Raw genomic sequence first — 17,500 nt, forward strand, 5'->3', positions numbered from 1 at the left:
AGCAGAGGGGGTGTTAGGGAGAAGAGAGAGAGAGAGAGAGAGAGAGAGAGAGAGAGAGAGAGAGAGAGAGAGAGTGCGAGGGAGAGGAGAGAGAGAGAGTGGAGGGGGTGTTAAGGATAAGAAAGAGGGAAAGAGACAGGGAGGGTTGGAGAGAGAAAAAGAGAGAGAGGAAGAGAGTGAGAGAAAGAAAGAGTGAGAGGGAGAGGAAGTGAGAGAGAGGGAGTAGAGGGGGTGTTAGGGAGAAGAAAGAGGGAAAGAGATTGGGAGAATTGGAGAGAGAGAGAGAGAGTGAAAGAAAGAAAGAGTGAGAGGGAGAGGAAGTGAGAGAGAGAGAGAGAGAGAGAGAGAGAGAGAGAGAGAGAGAGAGAGAGAGAAAGTTTATCGGTTGCCATTCAGAGTTATCCCGGGCACCGCCCGGCTGGTCAGCTGGTATATATATATATATATACATATGTATATATTATATACATATATATATGTATATATGTTGTTTGTTTATTGATTTCTTATATTTTTAGACAAGTTTCTTCAATGCACCACTCTACACTTTTGGCATATTTACTGTTGCTGAAACAAATTCACTTGACTATTTATTTTATGGTGATGACTGTCTAGCATGAGTTAATAAAGTTTACCATCAGGTAAATCACACAGTATGTTTACGTTGGGAGTGATATAGTTCTCCGTTTCAGAATTGCGAGCGGGTGGTTCCTCTAATTCTGTTGGTTTTTTTTTTTTTTTATTTAAAGACTCTCTGTAGTCTATTTGAAGTCATATCACTGACATATTTTCCAGTTTTTTCTATATTTGATCTTGGTTTAATAGCAGTTTTGTGGTCGTGTGCGATGGTTTATTGTCTTTTTGTTTGTTTATTTAATTTTTTTTATAAATATTTATTTTAGTCCATAAGTCAGCCGGGAAGGTGAGATGGCAATTTTTTTTGTTGCAATATTATTAGTTGTTTCTACTGCAGTACATTTCAGTCTGTCAATCTTGTTAAATCTATAGTTTAAAGGAGTTAAATGGCATATATATATTAACTCCATTACTGCTCGTCTAGGGACATTTTAAGTGTGCGAAAAGAAAAATCTACCACATAGAAAAGGCTATCTTGTCAAATTTTTATGAAGACACATTTGACCCTTTTAAATCACTAACTTAGAATTTGTCGAATGTAACGAAAAAAGAAAATCAGTTCTGGCTCGTGGGCTAGTCACGAGGCGAGAACTTGGTGAATGAGAGAGAAAAAAAGAAAAATATTATTAGTGCTTTCAGACCTTGAACTTCGTAGTGTTGTTTCAGTTCTTCGAAGAAAGCTTTATAAAACACACACACACACACGTGTGTGTATGTGTACACTATATATATATATATATATATATATATATATATATATATATATATATATATGTATATATACATATATATGTATATATTTATATGTATGTATGTGTACATATATATATATATATATATATATATATATATATATATATATATATATTATTTATATACATATGTATATACATGTATAACTGAATCACGAAAATATGGAACGTGATGGATATATAAATAATGACAAAATCCACGAAGGATAGAGAAACAATGGAGTACTGCAAGGCCTTTCGACTTTTTGTCCTTTACTTAGTCAACAAGAAGTCGAAAGGCCTTGCTACTAGCACTCCATTGTTTCTCTTTGGTTCTTGGATTTTGTCTTTATTTACATATATACATATACACAAAGTAGATCCACGTAATCCAGTGGTTAGGACAGTACAATTAAAGATCAGGTTGAACTACTTTAGGCACTTAACATTAAATTCACCTTTGCATCTTATGACCCTAGCAGTGAACTAGTGAATGGCAGTTAGTCGACTGGGTGGGTTGCAACTATGGTGGTAAAGGGGAATGGGGCCAGCAGCCTCTTCCCAAAAGACATGATGAGAACTGGGTGGCTCAAGCTTTCTGTAGACATGACATGTAACGGAAAAAGGTGTATTGTGAAAAAATTTATATAAGTCATTGAGTAAGGTACATAAAATTTCGTATACTGAAGGTGTAGTGCATGATATAGAATTTGAGTCCAGAAACCGCTGCCGATTTTAAATTTGTCTTAACTGTACTTTATCACTTGGTATAAATGCAAAGATTCTTACATGTTTTCGTCAAACATCTGGATTAATAATTGTTGGGCTTTATCGAGTGCGGAATAGTTTATTAATATACGAGTATGTAATTATGTAAGGTATACACCTCTATGTATATATATATATATATATATATATATATATATATATATATATATATATATATATATATATATATATATGTATATATATACGACTATATATACATATATATATGTATATATACTGTATACATTACACACACACACACACACACACACATATATATATATATATATATATATATATATATATATATATATATATATATATATATATATATATATATATATATATATAATTTTTTAAATGAAGAAAAATCATGTTTTGGATATCTTTTTTAGTTGCAAGTTTGTATGTTGTAGAAATTGCTACTTTATAAGGCGTACTTATATGTTTAATAACATTTGAAGTAATCGAGCCTTCAATTTATTGTATAAAATCGTTAAATCAGACTCACATGAAAGCACTAAGCAGTTTAGTTTACCATTACCCAGAAAAGCATCAGAAAAATGAGAGGAATGTAATTCACTGAAACAATATTATTCTTTTTAATATTTTGTAACCAGGGAGCATATTAGTTGCTGAAAGTCCTATACAATGATTTTATTAGTATCATTTTGCTACGCTGCAGTGTATCAGAGATAATATGAAAAAGTAAGTAGAGGAAAATAGGCATACCATTAATTTAGATAAAATTGACTTTTGAATAGATATATTACTAGCCAATGAAAATGAATTAGATTGAACTTAAAAATCACTTAAAAGAGAAATGTTCACTTGAATGGGCCTCAAGTAACCTTGGTTTTCCGTTCGCCTTTCTGACGGCTCAGAAATGCAAGCGAGTGCTTAAAAGATAAATCAGTTTATTTAGTATATTAAAATTACTTTAAAGATAAGCAAATTTATTGAGCATTTTAAATTGCTGCTATTTACTTCTGCGAAAATCTTCACATGAAACACCTGACAATAAGGATTATTGCTAAAATTATGTAAAGAATTGTCATATATTTCAAAATAGTCTTGAATCCTCTACCTGTGTCTCTGTTTGACTTTAAAAAACTTATATAGGAATGAAAGAATATATAAAATTTATAAAGGAATGGCAGAATATAAAAAAATATATATAGGAATGAAATAATATAAAAATATATATATGAATGAAAGAATGTGAAAAATTTATATAGGAATGAAAGAATATAAAAAAATTTTTATGGAAATGAAAGAATATACAAAATTTATATGGGAATGATAGAATATAAAAAATTTACAAAGGAATGAAAGAATAAAAAAATGATATAGGAATGAAAGAATATAAAAAATATAAGAATGAAAGAATATAAAAAATTTATATAGGAATGAAGGAATATAAAAAATTTATTAGGAATGAAAGAATATACAAAATTTATATAGGAATGAAAGAATATAAAAAATTTATATAGGAATGAAAGAATATTAAAAAAAACATATAGGAATGAAAGAATATAAAAAAATTTATATAGGAATGAAAGTATAAAAATGTTTATAGGCTTGAAAGAATATAAAAAATTTATATAGGAATGAAAGAATAAATAAAAATGTATATAGGAATGAAAGAATATAAAAAAACTTATAAGGAATGAAAGTATGTACAAAATTTATATCGGAATGAAAGAATATACGAAACTTATATAGGAATGAAAGAATATAAAAATTTTATATAGACATGAAGGAATATAAAAATGTATATAGGAATGAAAGAATATAAAAAATGTATATAGGAATGAAAGAATATAAAAAAATATATGCTGTTAGGAATGAAAGAATAGAAAAAATTTATGTAGGAATGAAAGAATGTAATAAATTTATATAGGAATGAAAGAATATAAAAAAATTTTATAGGAATGAAAGAATAAATAAAAATTTTATATAGGAATGAAAGATTATAAAAAATTTATATAGGAATAAAAGAATAAATAAATTTATATAGGAATGAAAGAATATAAAAAATTTATATAGGAATGAAAGAATGTAAAAAATTATATTGGAATGATAGAGTATAAAAATTTAATATAGGAAAATGAAAGGATACAAAAAATTTATATAGGAATGAAAGAATATAAAAAATTTAATATAAAAAATTATATAGGAATGAAAGAATGTAAAAACTTTATATAGGGATGAAAGAATATAAAAAAATTATATAGGAATGAAAGAATATAAAAACTGTATATAGGAATGAAAGAATATAAAAAAATTATATAGAGATGAAAGAATATAAAAACTTTATATAGGAATTAAAGAATATAAAAAATTTATATAGAGTTTAAAGAATATAAAAAAATTTATGTAGGAATGAAAGAATATAAAAAATTTATATTGGAATGAAATATAAAAAAATTTATATAGGAATGAAAGAATAAGTAAAAAAGCAGCTGAATGCAGAATTAAGATATCGTTGGAATCGTCACGAGGGGAAGAATGTAATGTATTTTTAAGCCCGATTAAGTCCTACCTGAGCAGCCAGAAATCCTAATTTGCCTAATATTAATTTGCATATCAATGATAACACTTTCGCTAGAGAGGAAGAGTGTAATGTGTTATCCGTAGAATTTCCCTGTGAACCTCTCATGTTGTCACTAGATCTAATCACGTCGTTAAGTAAATGAATAGGGCAAGTTTTGCTTACAGGAAAATTAATACAACTGCGATGATTCAGTTGCCTTATTTAATTTTTTTTTCTCTAGTATCATATGTTTTAAAGAAAGCGTAGCATCTAAAAAATGAATTGCTGTTAACCGAACCGAGCAATGATATTAACTCATTTTCTGTTTTGTCTGTAAAATAAGACGTAAAAAATTAACACAAGAACAAATATGTGACTATGTATCTTCTTGACAAGGTACCTCTTAGTTGACAAATGGAGATTTTTTTTGTGCTTTTTTGTCGATTTCATGGTAATGGGAATTTTGGTGAGCTTGAGTCATGAAATTACGTGTAAATCTTCATTTTTTACGAGAGAATTTATGGACTATCATGGTACAACACTAGGAAATACGTCATAATTCATACGTCTTTCAAAACTCCACTTGAAGTACTTTGCATTCGTTTTCCTGGTATATGGGGCTATCTTGAGCTACCATTATATATTATATTATATATATATATATATATATATATATATATATATATATTATATATATATATATATATATATATATATATATATATATATATATGTATATATATATATATATATATATATATATGTATGTATATTTATGTATATATATATATATATATATATATATATATATATATATATATATATATATATATATATATATATATATATATATGTATATATTATTATATATATATATATATATATATATATATATATATATATATATATATATATATATATATATATATATATATATATATATATAATATATATACACACAGAAAAAACACGTGAACTACTAATTTTTTTAGGCTATAAATATATTCCCTCCCGTAGAATAGATATTCTTTTAACAAGAGAACCTTCGGGAAGTGTTTAATGCAGATTACAGAATTTAGCCGCTCATTTGCTGTGAAGACTTTAACCTGAGATTACATCGCATCCATGAAGTATTGAATCACTGTGAGACTGAAATCACAGAGTAAAATTTTTATATTTTCTTTAAAATAATCATGAACACTGATAAAAAAGTATACAAAGCTTTTCAAGGCCATAGCATTATATACCAGCCTACTGTTCCATGAGAAAGTTAAAATTAAATTATTATTATTATTATTATTATTATTATTATTATTATTATTATTATTATTATTATTATTATTATTATTATTATTATTATTCAGAAGGTAAACCCTATTCATATGGAACAAGCCTACAGGGGCCATTGACTTGCAGTTCAAGCTTCCAAAGAATATATAATTCATTTGTAAGAAGTAAAAAAAAGACGATAGTAACAGAGAGAAGGGATAAATTATTAGAAAAGAAAAATTGATGAATTGGTAGATAAATAGATAAGAATATAAGTGATTAAAAGAAAATGTGAATTGTTTTAAGAAACAGAATTATGCAGACTGGTGGTATCCTAGAAACTGTTTGAAAACTCATTACACTTTGACAGGTCGTTTTTCAGTTTTTTTTTCGCTACTTTAAGAGATTCATGGAGACCATTCCCTCGAAAGTGAGTTTTTAAAGCACCGGTGCAAAGTTTCTGAGAATACTATGTCAGCGATTTTCACGCCTGCCAGAAACTTTGTGAACAAGGTAGTTTGGATTTAAAGGTTATCATTCACAGTCCGGATGCTCGTGGGTTAGCAAATATTTAGCTGAGTAAAACTAAGCTCATAAAGGCAACTTTTAAACATTCTAACTTGATTCGTCAGGAATCTTGTTCCGTCCATGTTAGGAGAATAATTACGCTAATCTAGGGATCACTTATAAAACAACCAGAAAGTCGTGTGTCGTCGCGCTTGCTTGTGATAATCACTCTTAAAAATATATGTAAACCAGTAAAAAATGCGCCGAAGTTTCTTCGGCGCAGTCGAGTTTTCTGTATGAGCCGCGGCCCTTGAATCTTTCAGCCACGGCCCGGTGGTAGCATGTCTTATAGCGTTGCCAGACGCAAGAATATGGCTAACTTTAACTTTAAATAAGATAAAATCTTCTGAGGCTAGAGGGCTGCAATTTGGTATTTTTGATGATTGGAGGGTGGATGATCAACAAACCAATTTGCAGCCCTCTAGCCTCAGTAGTTTTTAAGATCTGAGGGCGGACAGAAAAAGTGCGGACGGACAGCCAAAACCATCTCAATAGTTTTCTTTTACAGAAAATTAAAAAGGGAAACACTGTGTGATAGCGATTATTTATTTATATATATTTATTTATTTATTCTACAATGTCATTTCCTGTTTCTTTTCTGTAATTTGTCTTTTGAATGGACAAGCCTAAGGGCTTCAGAAGACCATTCTTTTGTGATAGGTACGATAAGCATTTAACTTATCGCGTTATCCACGATTCATGGATAAAACATTGCTAGAACGTCTCTCAGATCTATATACAAGTTTTACCTGTAATTGTTTTTAATTATAGCTCTAATTTTATGATGGTGTTAATTTAACGTGTAAGTGATTATGCACTTAAAATATATTTTACTTTATATATAAAGCTGTAAAGTAACACATTAAAGTTTTTTTTTTTAAATCAAGACCTGTGATATTGTTCCTGTGACTTCAAGTCATGTTTCCTGTTAATTCTTTTATCTCATTCATACAGATATCTGTCACCGGACGCCAGGACTCAGTCAGGGGACATCATCGAGACTTGTTCAGTTATTTCGCGTTTTTGCCATCTAAAAAGAGCGCCATTTTTAAAGCATCTTAAATCTTTATAGTGGCCTCAAAGTCTTTTCATTTTGCAGTGACCCTTAAGAATTTCAACATAAAGTCAACTAGAAAACATTCATGCCAGTTTGTTCATTTCTGTAGAAAGTACAAAACGGAAAGTTTGTGATCATTTTGGCAGGTTCAGTGCCCAGGACACTAACGTTATCGTGACAAAAACGTGATTTTTTAATATTAGTAGGAGCTGTGATAATTCGGTTACCCTTACTCTCCCAAGAAAGCATTTACGCCACTGGATCAATTTAGTAGAATGAACTCTTCGCCTAAATCAGAGAGATGATGGCGAGGATGGAGTCGCATTCCATGAGAAAGTTCAGATTCATCGTGTTATTACTCAGCATCTGTTTCATGGCATCGCCGACGAGTGCCACGGCTAAAATCGAGTGCTTGTGCCTCTGCCAAATGATATATGACGTCACCACAGCCAATAGTTGGCAGTCTGTAACGATCGTCTTCACAGATGAGGAAGGTAAGCTGGATTTTTGCACTTCTTCGAATGGCATTAATATAGTAATCGGATGTTTTTTTATTGTAACTTGTCTTCACTGGCGAGGAAAGTTAGTCGAATTTCTCTATCTTAATTAAACTTTAAAAAAAAAATGGCGTTTTTAGGGACGGCCATTTTGTAGCTGCGTTATATTTAGTATGTTCTTTATTTCCTTTTGCATGTTAGTAACTACAGCTCAGATAAATAAGGGTAAATCTACCAAGATATTTAATAAATTTAGATGTCTTATAATATTTTTGTATTTACTCTAATTTGAAGAGCCTGTTATTTTTGCTTCTATTAATACGACATCCCTTTTCACTGTAGTATTCATTCTCAGCTTTCTTCTGTATCAAACATCATTAACATCTTTCACCAGTCGTTGCAACCTTTTTTCCTTTACTTAAAATCAACTGTATATCACTGGCAAACATCCTACACGTCACATTCCTTTTGCTACTCTTTCCCTTATTTCATCAAGGTGCTTTCTTCATAATATTTTAATTACTTCACAAATAAAAATAACTAAGAGTCATAATTGATATACACAGTTGCCCGAGACATAAGAACAGACAAAGTATTTAGGCCTTATCCCGTCTGCATAAAATTGCGCGAGATTTATTTTTTACTTTATCACTTCTAATCGCATTCACTGTACTATCAACAACGCCATATTTCTTCAACACTGCCCTCCATGAGGAGCATGTTTAATGTATCGGACAAAAAAAAAAAAAGAAAAAGAAAAAGGAAAAGAAAAAGAAGGCAACATGCAATAGGGCTGTGAGCATTCCGACATCTCACCAAACTGTATGAAGTGTCTCAGAGCCACAAGAAATAAACAAGCAAGCGTTTCTGAAATCAACTGTTGCATTTCTGATAAGAAAATGGCCAAGGGTTTGCAGCCTTTAAGTACGTTTAGATTGATCTGTCGGACAATTACGGTCCTCGATAGCATCAGCCAAATGTACTAACCCTGTATGACGCAAGAATATCTGGGGAAGTAGGCTAACGAATATATGTGCTCCAGTGACTAAGAAATAACTATAATCTCTTCATCATGCAACGCTAAGACTGGACAAATAGACATTAATAGCGAGGTAAGTGACCTAAATATATGTTTTGCTCTTTATCTCTTTTATCATATCCCCCGAAATGACCAGCAGCGATATAATGATTAGATTACCATGCAAACTGGCTTTTTCGTGTCGTTTTTTGCTTAATTTAACGCGAGCGACCTGTGTCACATATCCCTAAAAGGAAGATGAAGAAAAATGTACTTAGGAGGAAATGCATGGATATAATACCTTTAAAAGGTGGGAGATTGTAGTAATAACATCATTCAGGAGCAGGAGGCTAATGGGAAAATATGTCTCGGCAGTGTATAAAGCAGGCATTTCTCAGTCACTGTAGTCTCTTGAAGGAATCTCTCACGAAATGAGGGACATTTCATACATTGGTGTTTGTCAGTGGGCAGATATGCGCAAGTATTTCTAAATACTAGAGGATTTTTCATGTTGAAATATACAGTATACACATGATAAATTTGCTAATTTTTGCCCATGTATTTTCTCGAAGTACATTCTTCTTCATTTTCGTTTAGGGATACGTGATATTGGTCGCTCGCGTTAACTTTTGAACAAAAGGACACGAGAGAGAAGCTAGCTTTGAATGTTACTCTTACGATTATAGCCCTGCTGGCAATTTTGTCGGATATTATTATTATTATTATTATTATTATTATTATTATTATTATTATTATTATTATTATTATTATTATTATTATTATTATTATTCAGAAGATGAACCCACTTCATATGGAACAAGCCTACAGGGGCCACGGACTTGAAATTCAAGCTTCCAAAGAATATTATGGTGTTCATTAGGAAGAAGTAAGAGGAGATAAAGGGAAATACAGTAAGAAGAGATCTCACTTATTAAAAAAGATTATTAACAAATTAAAAAATAGATAAAAATGTGAATACATTATTAAAATGCAAGGAGAATTGTCTTAGGGTGGTAATGCATTGCATCTTCGCTTGAATTTTGAAGTTCCAATTGCACGACATCCTCAGGGAGGCTGTTCCACAGTCCAACGGTTTGGGGAATAAGGGACCTCTGGAGCTGAGAAGTTCGACAGCGAGACATTTACTGCATATTGGTGGTGCTGTTCAGCAATCTGGTTGCTCTCGGCAGGAAAAGGGGATCAGGGATCAGTTGTGAATGTGGAAGATCTCTGTTAAAATCAATTTATGAAAAGTTGACAAACAAGAGACCATCCATCGATGGTCCAAGTCAAAACTGCTAATATTAGGAAACAGAAACCTATCACCACGAACCACTCTATCTAAAAGAGATAAATCTCTGGCAGAAGCAGACATCCATACCGGAGACCAATATTCTAGCAAATTAAGGACAAATGACGTAAAACAAGTTGCATTGATTTTATCAGTTATAAATATATGAGGCCTTACATAGCCTTACGTACAATACCTAACTCTCGTGTGGCATTTGGTGACACTTTCATGAGATGTTTCTCTAAAGTTAGATGTAAGTCAAAACTTACACCTAGAATAGCTAAAGCTTCAGACTCACTCAGCAGAGTCCCATCCACCTGAAGGGGAGGATGGGGTGGGAAATCTGTACGAGATCAGCTGATCAATAGTGTTTTCGTTTTACTGGAGCTCAGCCTTGTACCTCACCCATTACAATATTCAGTGTGTAGGTCACTTACCTCGATATTTATGTAATGTTTGTCCTGTCTTCGCGTTGCATGATGAAGAGATACTGGTTATTTCTTAGTTGCTGGAGCACATATATTTTCGTTAGCCTACGTGCTCAGATATTCATGCGTCATACAGGAGCAGTACATGTCCTGATACTATCGAGGACCTTATTGTCCAGCAGATTGGTTTAGTTCTTCTTTGGAGGGGTGGCTAGAGCTCTCGGTTAGCAAGCTGTTGGCCCAGCGTTCGAGTCTCCGTCCAGCCAGTGAAGAATTAGAGGAATTTATTTCTGGTGATAGAAATTCATTTCTCGTCATAATGTGGTTCGGATTTCACAATAAGCTGTAGGTCCCGTTGCTAGGTAACCAATTGGTTCTTAGCCACGTAAAACAAGTCTAATCCTTTGGGCCAGCCCTAGGAGAGCTGTTAATCAGCTCAGTGGTCTGGTTAAACTAAGATATACTTAACTTTAGGCGTGCTTACTGGCTGCAAGGATTTAGTCATTTCCTTCTTAGAAATGCAACAGCTGATTTCAGAAAAGCTTTCTTGTTTATTTCATGTGGCTTAGAGACGCTTCATACAGTTTGCTGAGCTGTCAGAATGCTCATAGCCCTGTTGCATGTTGTCTTTTTTTTTTTTTTTTTTGTTCAGTACAGCAAACATTCTCCTCATGGAGGATTTATTACGGTCCAGTGAGGAGAGTGTTATGGAGGTATGGCGTTGTTGAGAGTTTATTAAAGGCGATTAGAAGTGCTAAAGTTGTAAATAAAGCTTGCACAATTTAATGCAGGCGGGATAAGACTTGAATACTTTTTACTTTTTCTGTTCTTAGCTGTTCTTATGCTCGGGCAGTTGTACATAAAAATTTTATGGCTATTAGCTATTTCTATTTTTGTAGCAATGAGAGCTTATCAGTAAGTTTCTATGCATTGCTGTTAAAAATTTTTTTCCCACGACTTATTTTTATTGCTAATATTTTGAAGACAGTTTTCAGTCGCTGACTGACTTGCTTTTGTGTGGTGTGACCAAACACACACACATACATAATACATTATATATATATATATAATATATATATATATATATATATATATATAATTTATATATATATATATATATATATATATATATATATATATATATATATATATACATACACATACACACACATACATACAATGCAGCACAAAGGAACGCGTGCTTGAGAATATCAGAAAGGCGAGTGAAAACCGGGACTTTGAACAAGTACTTTCGTAGTTTATTCTACATTTTCAAGTTCACACTGAATGCAAAAGAAGTTGACAGAGCTTTACATACGAAACGAGTAGGGGGGGCGGGGTTACAGTTTGTTAATCTGGGCAGCGTGTTCTTTAAACAAAAAAGACAAGGACAAAGGGTCAAGGGTGTAACCCCGCCGTGCTCACTTCTGTCTAAACCTATGCACTTAGGATATTTAAGTACTCACTCAAACATGAGCGTGCATGAATGTTTGTAAACACACACACACACACTAATTTTAGATGTACGTGCACAAATATGCGTAAATATATGCATATACACTGTAAGGTTACAATCAACTCATGTACAGTATTATGTAACTAACACAGTTATTGTAAAATAATCATATACTGCCCGTGTTTGTGGTAACACTACTCTGAGTTAACGAGAATTCACCGCAGCAGGTGGTTCATAAGTTATAACTCCTCGTTAGGCGAAGACGCTGTCAGTTTCGTGAATATGGCGAAGAAAATTACCCAGAGTGAGGTAATATCAGCTTGCACATTTGTGTAATTGATTTTATCTACAGTTGTGGCGCAGAAAACTGTCAGTCACTGAATATACGTAAAAAAAACTGTCATGCTCTCTGGACTTCGTTCTTTCATGCATGATGTTCCAATGTCATCGTGTATGCATTACGAAATTGATTGTGTGGTTGTAGATGCTGTAACCCTCAAATTACTGTGGCGAAGTATCACGAAGTTTCCAGCTGTTTGCATAATGAGAATATAGTGTCTTTTCCGGGAGAAAAATAATATTCAGTTGTTGCAGTTATTGTTCTGTACGCTAGATTGTTTCTACTTTTAGAAAAGGTTTGTTTGTATATTAATGATCTGTTCTTCCGTGCGGTTTGGGTATTGCTTTAACTCCCACAGACACACTTTCAGAACGAGCGCGCACACACACACACACACACACACACATATATATATATATATATATATATATATATATATATATATATATATATATATATATATATATATATATATATATATATATATGGGAAAGCTGTATCCGTATGGATGAAATGGTGCCGGAAATAATAAAGAATAGACTGACTGTATCTTATAATCTATAATCAAGCGCGTGAAAAATTACTCGAACGAGTTGCGTAAGAAGTTAGTCGGAAATGGAATAGACATCCTTTACTTATAAAGAAAGAAGTTGAAACTGATGCATGATCCCCACAACCTCTTTCCGACCAAGCACTTTTTAAGAATCTCGATTCCTTTAGGAAACTATTTCTTCGGAACCGCCACCCCGCCAACTCCCCATGCCCGGTGAACCCCTTGGGATTCGCTAACTCCAGCCTGAGGACCCTTACTCTAAATATTCTGAATACAAGTTCTTTTGTCATTCTTTGTTTACTGGGATATGGTAAAAGTATGAAAATATCCCAGTGTCATTTATGATTACGTATGTGTACGTATGAAATCTGTCTCAAATTTCTTACTTTTCTTTACATGTCCAAACCATTTCATAACACTTCATAATCATATTTTAACTTTTGCTTTCCTTTTTTTTTATACGCATCCTAATGATTGTTTCCTCTCTCATTCTTTTAGACTGTTCATGGAAATACAAGTAAAGAAACTATTTCATATATATATATATATATATTTTTTGGGGGGGTTGCGGCGGCAAATATTTCCATCTCGACTTTCCCACCTTCTGGAAGACTCCATCTTTTTTTACTGCCTCTTTAAAGGTAACCTCTTTAATAATTATTCACCTTCTCCAGTGTTACTTTAGAACGCGTGTGAACTACCTCTCTTTTTCCTATAATATAGTGTCACCCATTTTCTTTTATTCAGGGAAGTTTAAAATATCTTCGCCTCTCTTTTGTAATTTCCAATTTTTCTTCCACTGTCCAATACTGTACATCCTTTATATATTGACCATTCAGTTTTTCCCAGCCGTCCATTTTGTATTGTCTCCCAAACTTTCATATAGTAGTTTTATAATCATCCTGAGTTTTCCTTTGATTTGCGATTCATAATCTCTATAAGAATTTGAATAATATTTAAAAACGTCCCTGTCCTATTTTAAGTTAAGAGAGTATCTCTCCGCTCTTTGGTTTAACGTACAACCGTAAGACACTCATTTATTGTACAGGTGTCAGTGACCGTTGTAGCTGTGACGCAAGATAGCTTAATGTCAATTAGTCAATCAATCATTTATTGTCAAATATCTGAAGTGCCAACTCAGTGCCTACCGCACCAGATTATCATCCATGGTGAAATATTTCATGAACTGCCTATTTCATTTTTCTGATTGATTTTTACGCCGTTTTATTATTATTATTATTATTTTTTTTTTACGCCGTTGCTGCACGGTAAACCCTTGCGCCCACACCAACTCCACCAAGAGAAAAAGCTTGTCCGAGATGCGCCCCTCACAACTTTCTTGTTAAACAGCGTGACCTACTTTTGTCAGGTACTGACACAAACATTCCTGCGCTAATCAATTCTTATTTATATTTTGAAGGCTTGCTCAACCAAATAACTTATGACGCCATAGGGTATAACATTTATTTTTTGTCGTCTGCAAACAATCCAATTGTATTATTGGTCTTTGAAGTAACAAGTTTGGTGTTCAGTCTTATAAGCAAGATTTTTTTAAATAAGGGAAAGTCTGGTTAGGGTGGAGAAGTCTTGATTCTGAAATTGGGATTTACTGGAAGTTTGTTGTTTAATAAATGAACTTATATGAATGAGAATTGAGAGAGAAAGAGAGAGAGAGAGAGAGAGAGAGAGAGAGAGAGAGGGTGGGTGGCTAATTTTAGTTGTAGGTACTTCCTGTTACAAATTTTCGTCAGTTCTGACATCTGTCCTCACGAGACATATCGCCTTAAGAAAAATGAAAGAACTATTCGAAACGTGTGAAAGAGTCCTTCGTGCGACAATAAAGCCCAGTTCATTAGGACCAACTCACGTGACGGGAGTTTCAACAACAAAGGAGTCCTCTCACGTTTTAATCGACATCACGAGTGTTCCATGCATTGTGCAAAGCAGTTCAATCCTCCAGGTCACGTGTTGCTTTTTGATGTGACCTCTAACGAGGGTGGTACCTTTTGGGCAACGCAGCAAGTCGTGGGTTTTCCGATACCTGTTTGTGGTGGATGGATAATTAATTGTTTGTGTCAGTTGGTAGCCATCTAGTGGCGAGTTTCTTTACTATCTGGACGTGGAACGCCATGAGAGCTTGGATGAATGGCTATTGAGAGTAAAAGTGAAAATGTGTAGCCTACGATGCATTATTTATGCGCTGGGTTGTTTAACCTCTAGTGAATATATTTTTCAATTTGTAACGAAAATGATTCTGCATTTTGTCTTTGAATCTTTCCTTGTAAGTGTGTATATAACATTTACCTATAAACGTTTGCAACACCACACTTGCAGTAATAGTAGGAACAGTAAAACGTACTCGAAAACATCAAAATAAAGCCACCATTACGGATTAAATAAGGAAATAAAACTGCAAACCGGTTAGTTTGCACAGTTTAAGCAATTTACGGATGCGTGGAACAGTAAATAAGCTTACTTGACATTGGAATTATTTAATATGGCGATAGTAACCAAATGGATCTGCAGATATGCTTAGTTGTCCAGAGAGGGCCTTAAGTGTGGGGAATATGAAGTGCGTCGTACAGTTCTGAAAAGGTAGACTTATGGCGAAGTGACATTTCCTCGTAAGTTAAGTTAAGTATACCTTAGTTTAACCAGACCTAGCAACGGGACCTACAGTTTATTGTGGAATCTGAATCACATTATACCGAGAAATGAATTTCTATCACCAGAAATAAATTCCTCTAATTCTTCATTGGCTGGCCGGAGACTCGAACTCAGGCCTAGCAGAGTGCTAGCTGAGAACTCTACCGACTCGTCAAACGAGGAACTACATTTCTTCCTAGAATTGCAAGATTATGTGTATGAAGATCTGCCATTGATAACTTCAGTGTTAACCCCTTTTAAAAATCTTGAAGTCTTAAGAGAGACGTTATATTTCTGCAGTTTAGCAATTTTAAATTTAAAGGCAAATCATTAACTGTATATTACTCGTCGACGGAAAGTTTCTGACATATAGTATCGGTTACTATTAGCCTAGCATCACGAACACGGTTTAATAAGTTCTTACCTTTTACTTATAAAAGTGTAATTTCAGCTTCCCCTTTGTTTTCTGGATTGATAAATCTTTATTATATATATAAGAGGCAGTTGTCCTCACTTTAGGAGAAACATCGTAAACTTTTTTTTTTTTTTTTTTTTTTACACTGAAAAGGTTGATTTTGTCAGAAATGCCCTTCTTGGTCGCTACATCCTGAAGGCAGAAAACAGTCAACCACTGGTAGCCTAGACTCTTCTTGAAGAAAAGTTCAATGACCCCCACATTTTGTGACTACACACACACTTTCCAAGTCGCTTTTACCAGATCGTTGGTGGGTTTTTATATCGGAAGTCGATATTTTATTGTGAAGGCAGCAAATGTGTTCCAAGAGTAGTATAATTTACGCACCATTGTCAGAAGACAAGCGGTACGGATAACGATTGAAACAGAAAGAAAATTCGTTTCATATTCCCACGTGGCTGCAGCAGTGTGAAGTTGGCATGGACGAAAAATTACCGGGAAGTATTGTATGTGTAACAAGCGCGAATTAACTAGATATAATCTGTGGTTCGAACGTAATTCTGTTGAGTATATTTGAGGTTACATATTTAAAGGTTGGGAAGTGGGCACTTACATATCTCGTCTACTGACAACCTGTGATTATTTTCCTTAATAATCAATGCATAAAACCAGTTAATTTCATCTATTTTTTCTTCATAAATTGGTTCACATAAATTGTTTCAAAGTACGACGCAGAGGTACAATTAATTTTCTGAAGTATTTTAAGTTATTGATAAAATATTTTTCCCTGGCTTATAAACAACAGCATGTAGTCGTGAGAGTCTCAGTCGTGTTTGTTGCCATCTATCTAAATACAAAAGACTATTTTTTATTGTATTATTATTATATAATATCGTTCACGTCATTCACAAATATTACCTTTAATAGATACTGTGACACTGTATAGTGGGTGACGGGAAGCTTCCTAAATTCCCTTCCATATTTTTGTTTCCATTCTCTCAAGCTCTTAAAATCTTGCATCTTTCAAGTGGGCAGCTTGTCACTTACATAGGGGTCAGTCTACACTTTTGCCTTCCCCATGTTGTTCTTCTCTTGTTTCTGAAAATCTCGGGGTAGATAATGCCATTGGGGTTCTTTTCTCATCGTCTCATGCGTTATGGGAAAGCTCAATACGCGCGTGATTAAATAAACAAGCTTCTGAAACAAAACCAATCTTTACTTAGTTAAGGATATCTTGAAATAAAGTAAATTTGCCCTCTCTCTCTCTCTCTCTCTCTCTCTCTCTCTCTCTC

General features: G+C 33.2%; 1 protein-coding gene across 3 annotated transcripts in view; it reads left to right on the forward strand.

The window, feature by feature from the left end:
- The window catches only part of LOC136849747 (glutamate receptor 1-like), a 330,227-nt gene that overhangs the window by 290,535 nt on the left and 22,192 nt on the right, over window positions 1-17,500 (forward strand). For all 3 annotated transcript variants that reach the window (XM_067123138.1, XM_067123136.1, XM_067123137.1), the window contains exon 4: window positions 7,462-8,058. In XM_067123138.1, the coding sequence (XP_066979239.1) occupies window positions 7,866-8,058 (193 nt within the window). In that variant the 5' untranslated portion in view covers window positions 7,462-7,865. The remainder of the gene's footprint in view (window positions 1-7,461; window positions 8,059-17,500) is intronic.

This window comes from Macrobrachium rosenbergii, chromosome 21 (genome assembly GCF_040412425.1).
Source record: "Macrobrachium rosenbergii isolate ZJJX-2024 chromosome 21, ASM4041242v1, whole genome shotgun sequence".
Taxonomy (NCBI): domain Eukaryota; kingdom Metazoa; phylum Arthropoda; class Malacostraca; order Decapoda; family Palaemonidae; genus Macrobrachium; species Macrobrachium rosenbergii.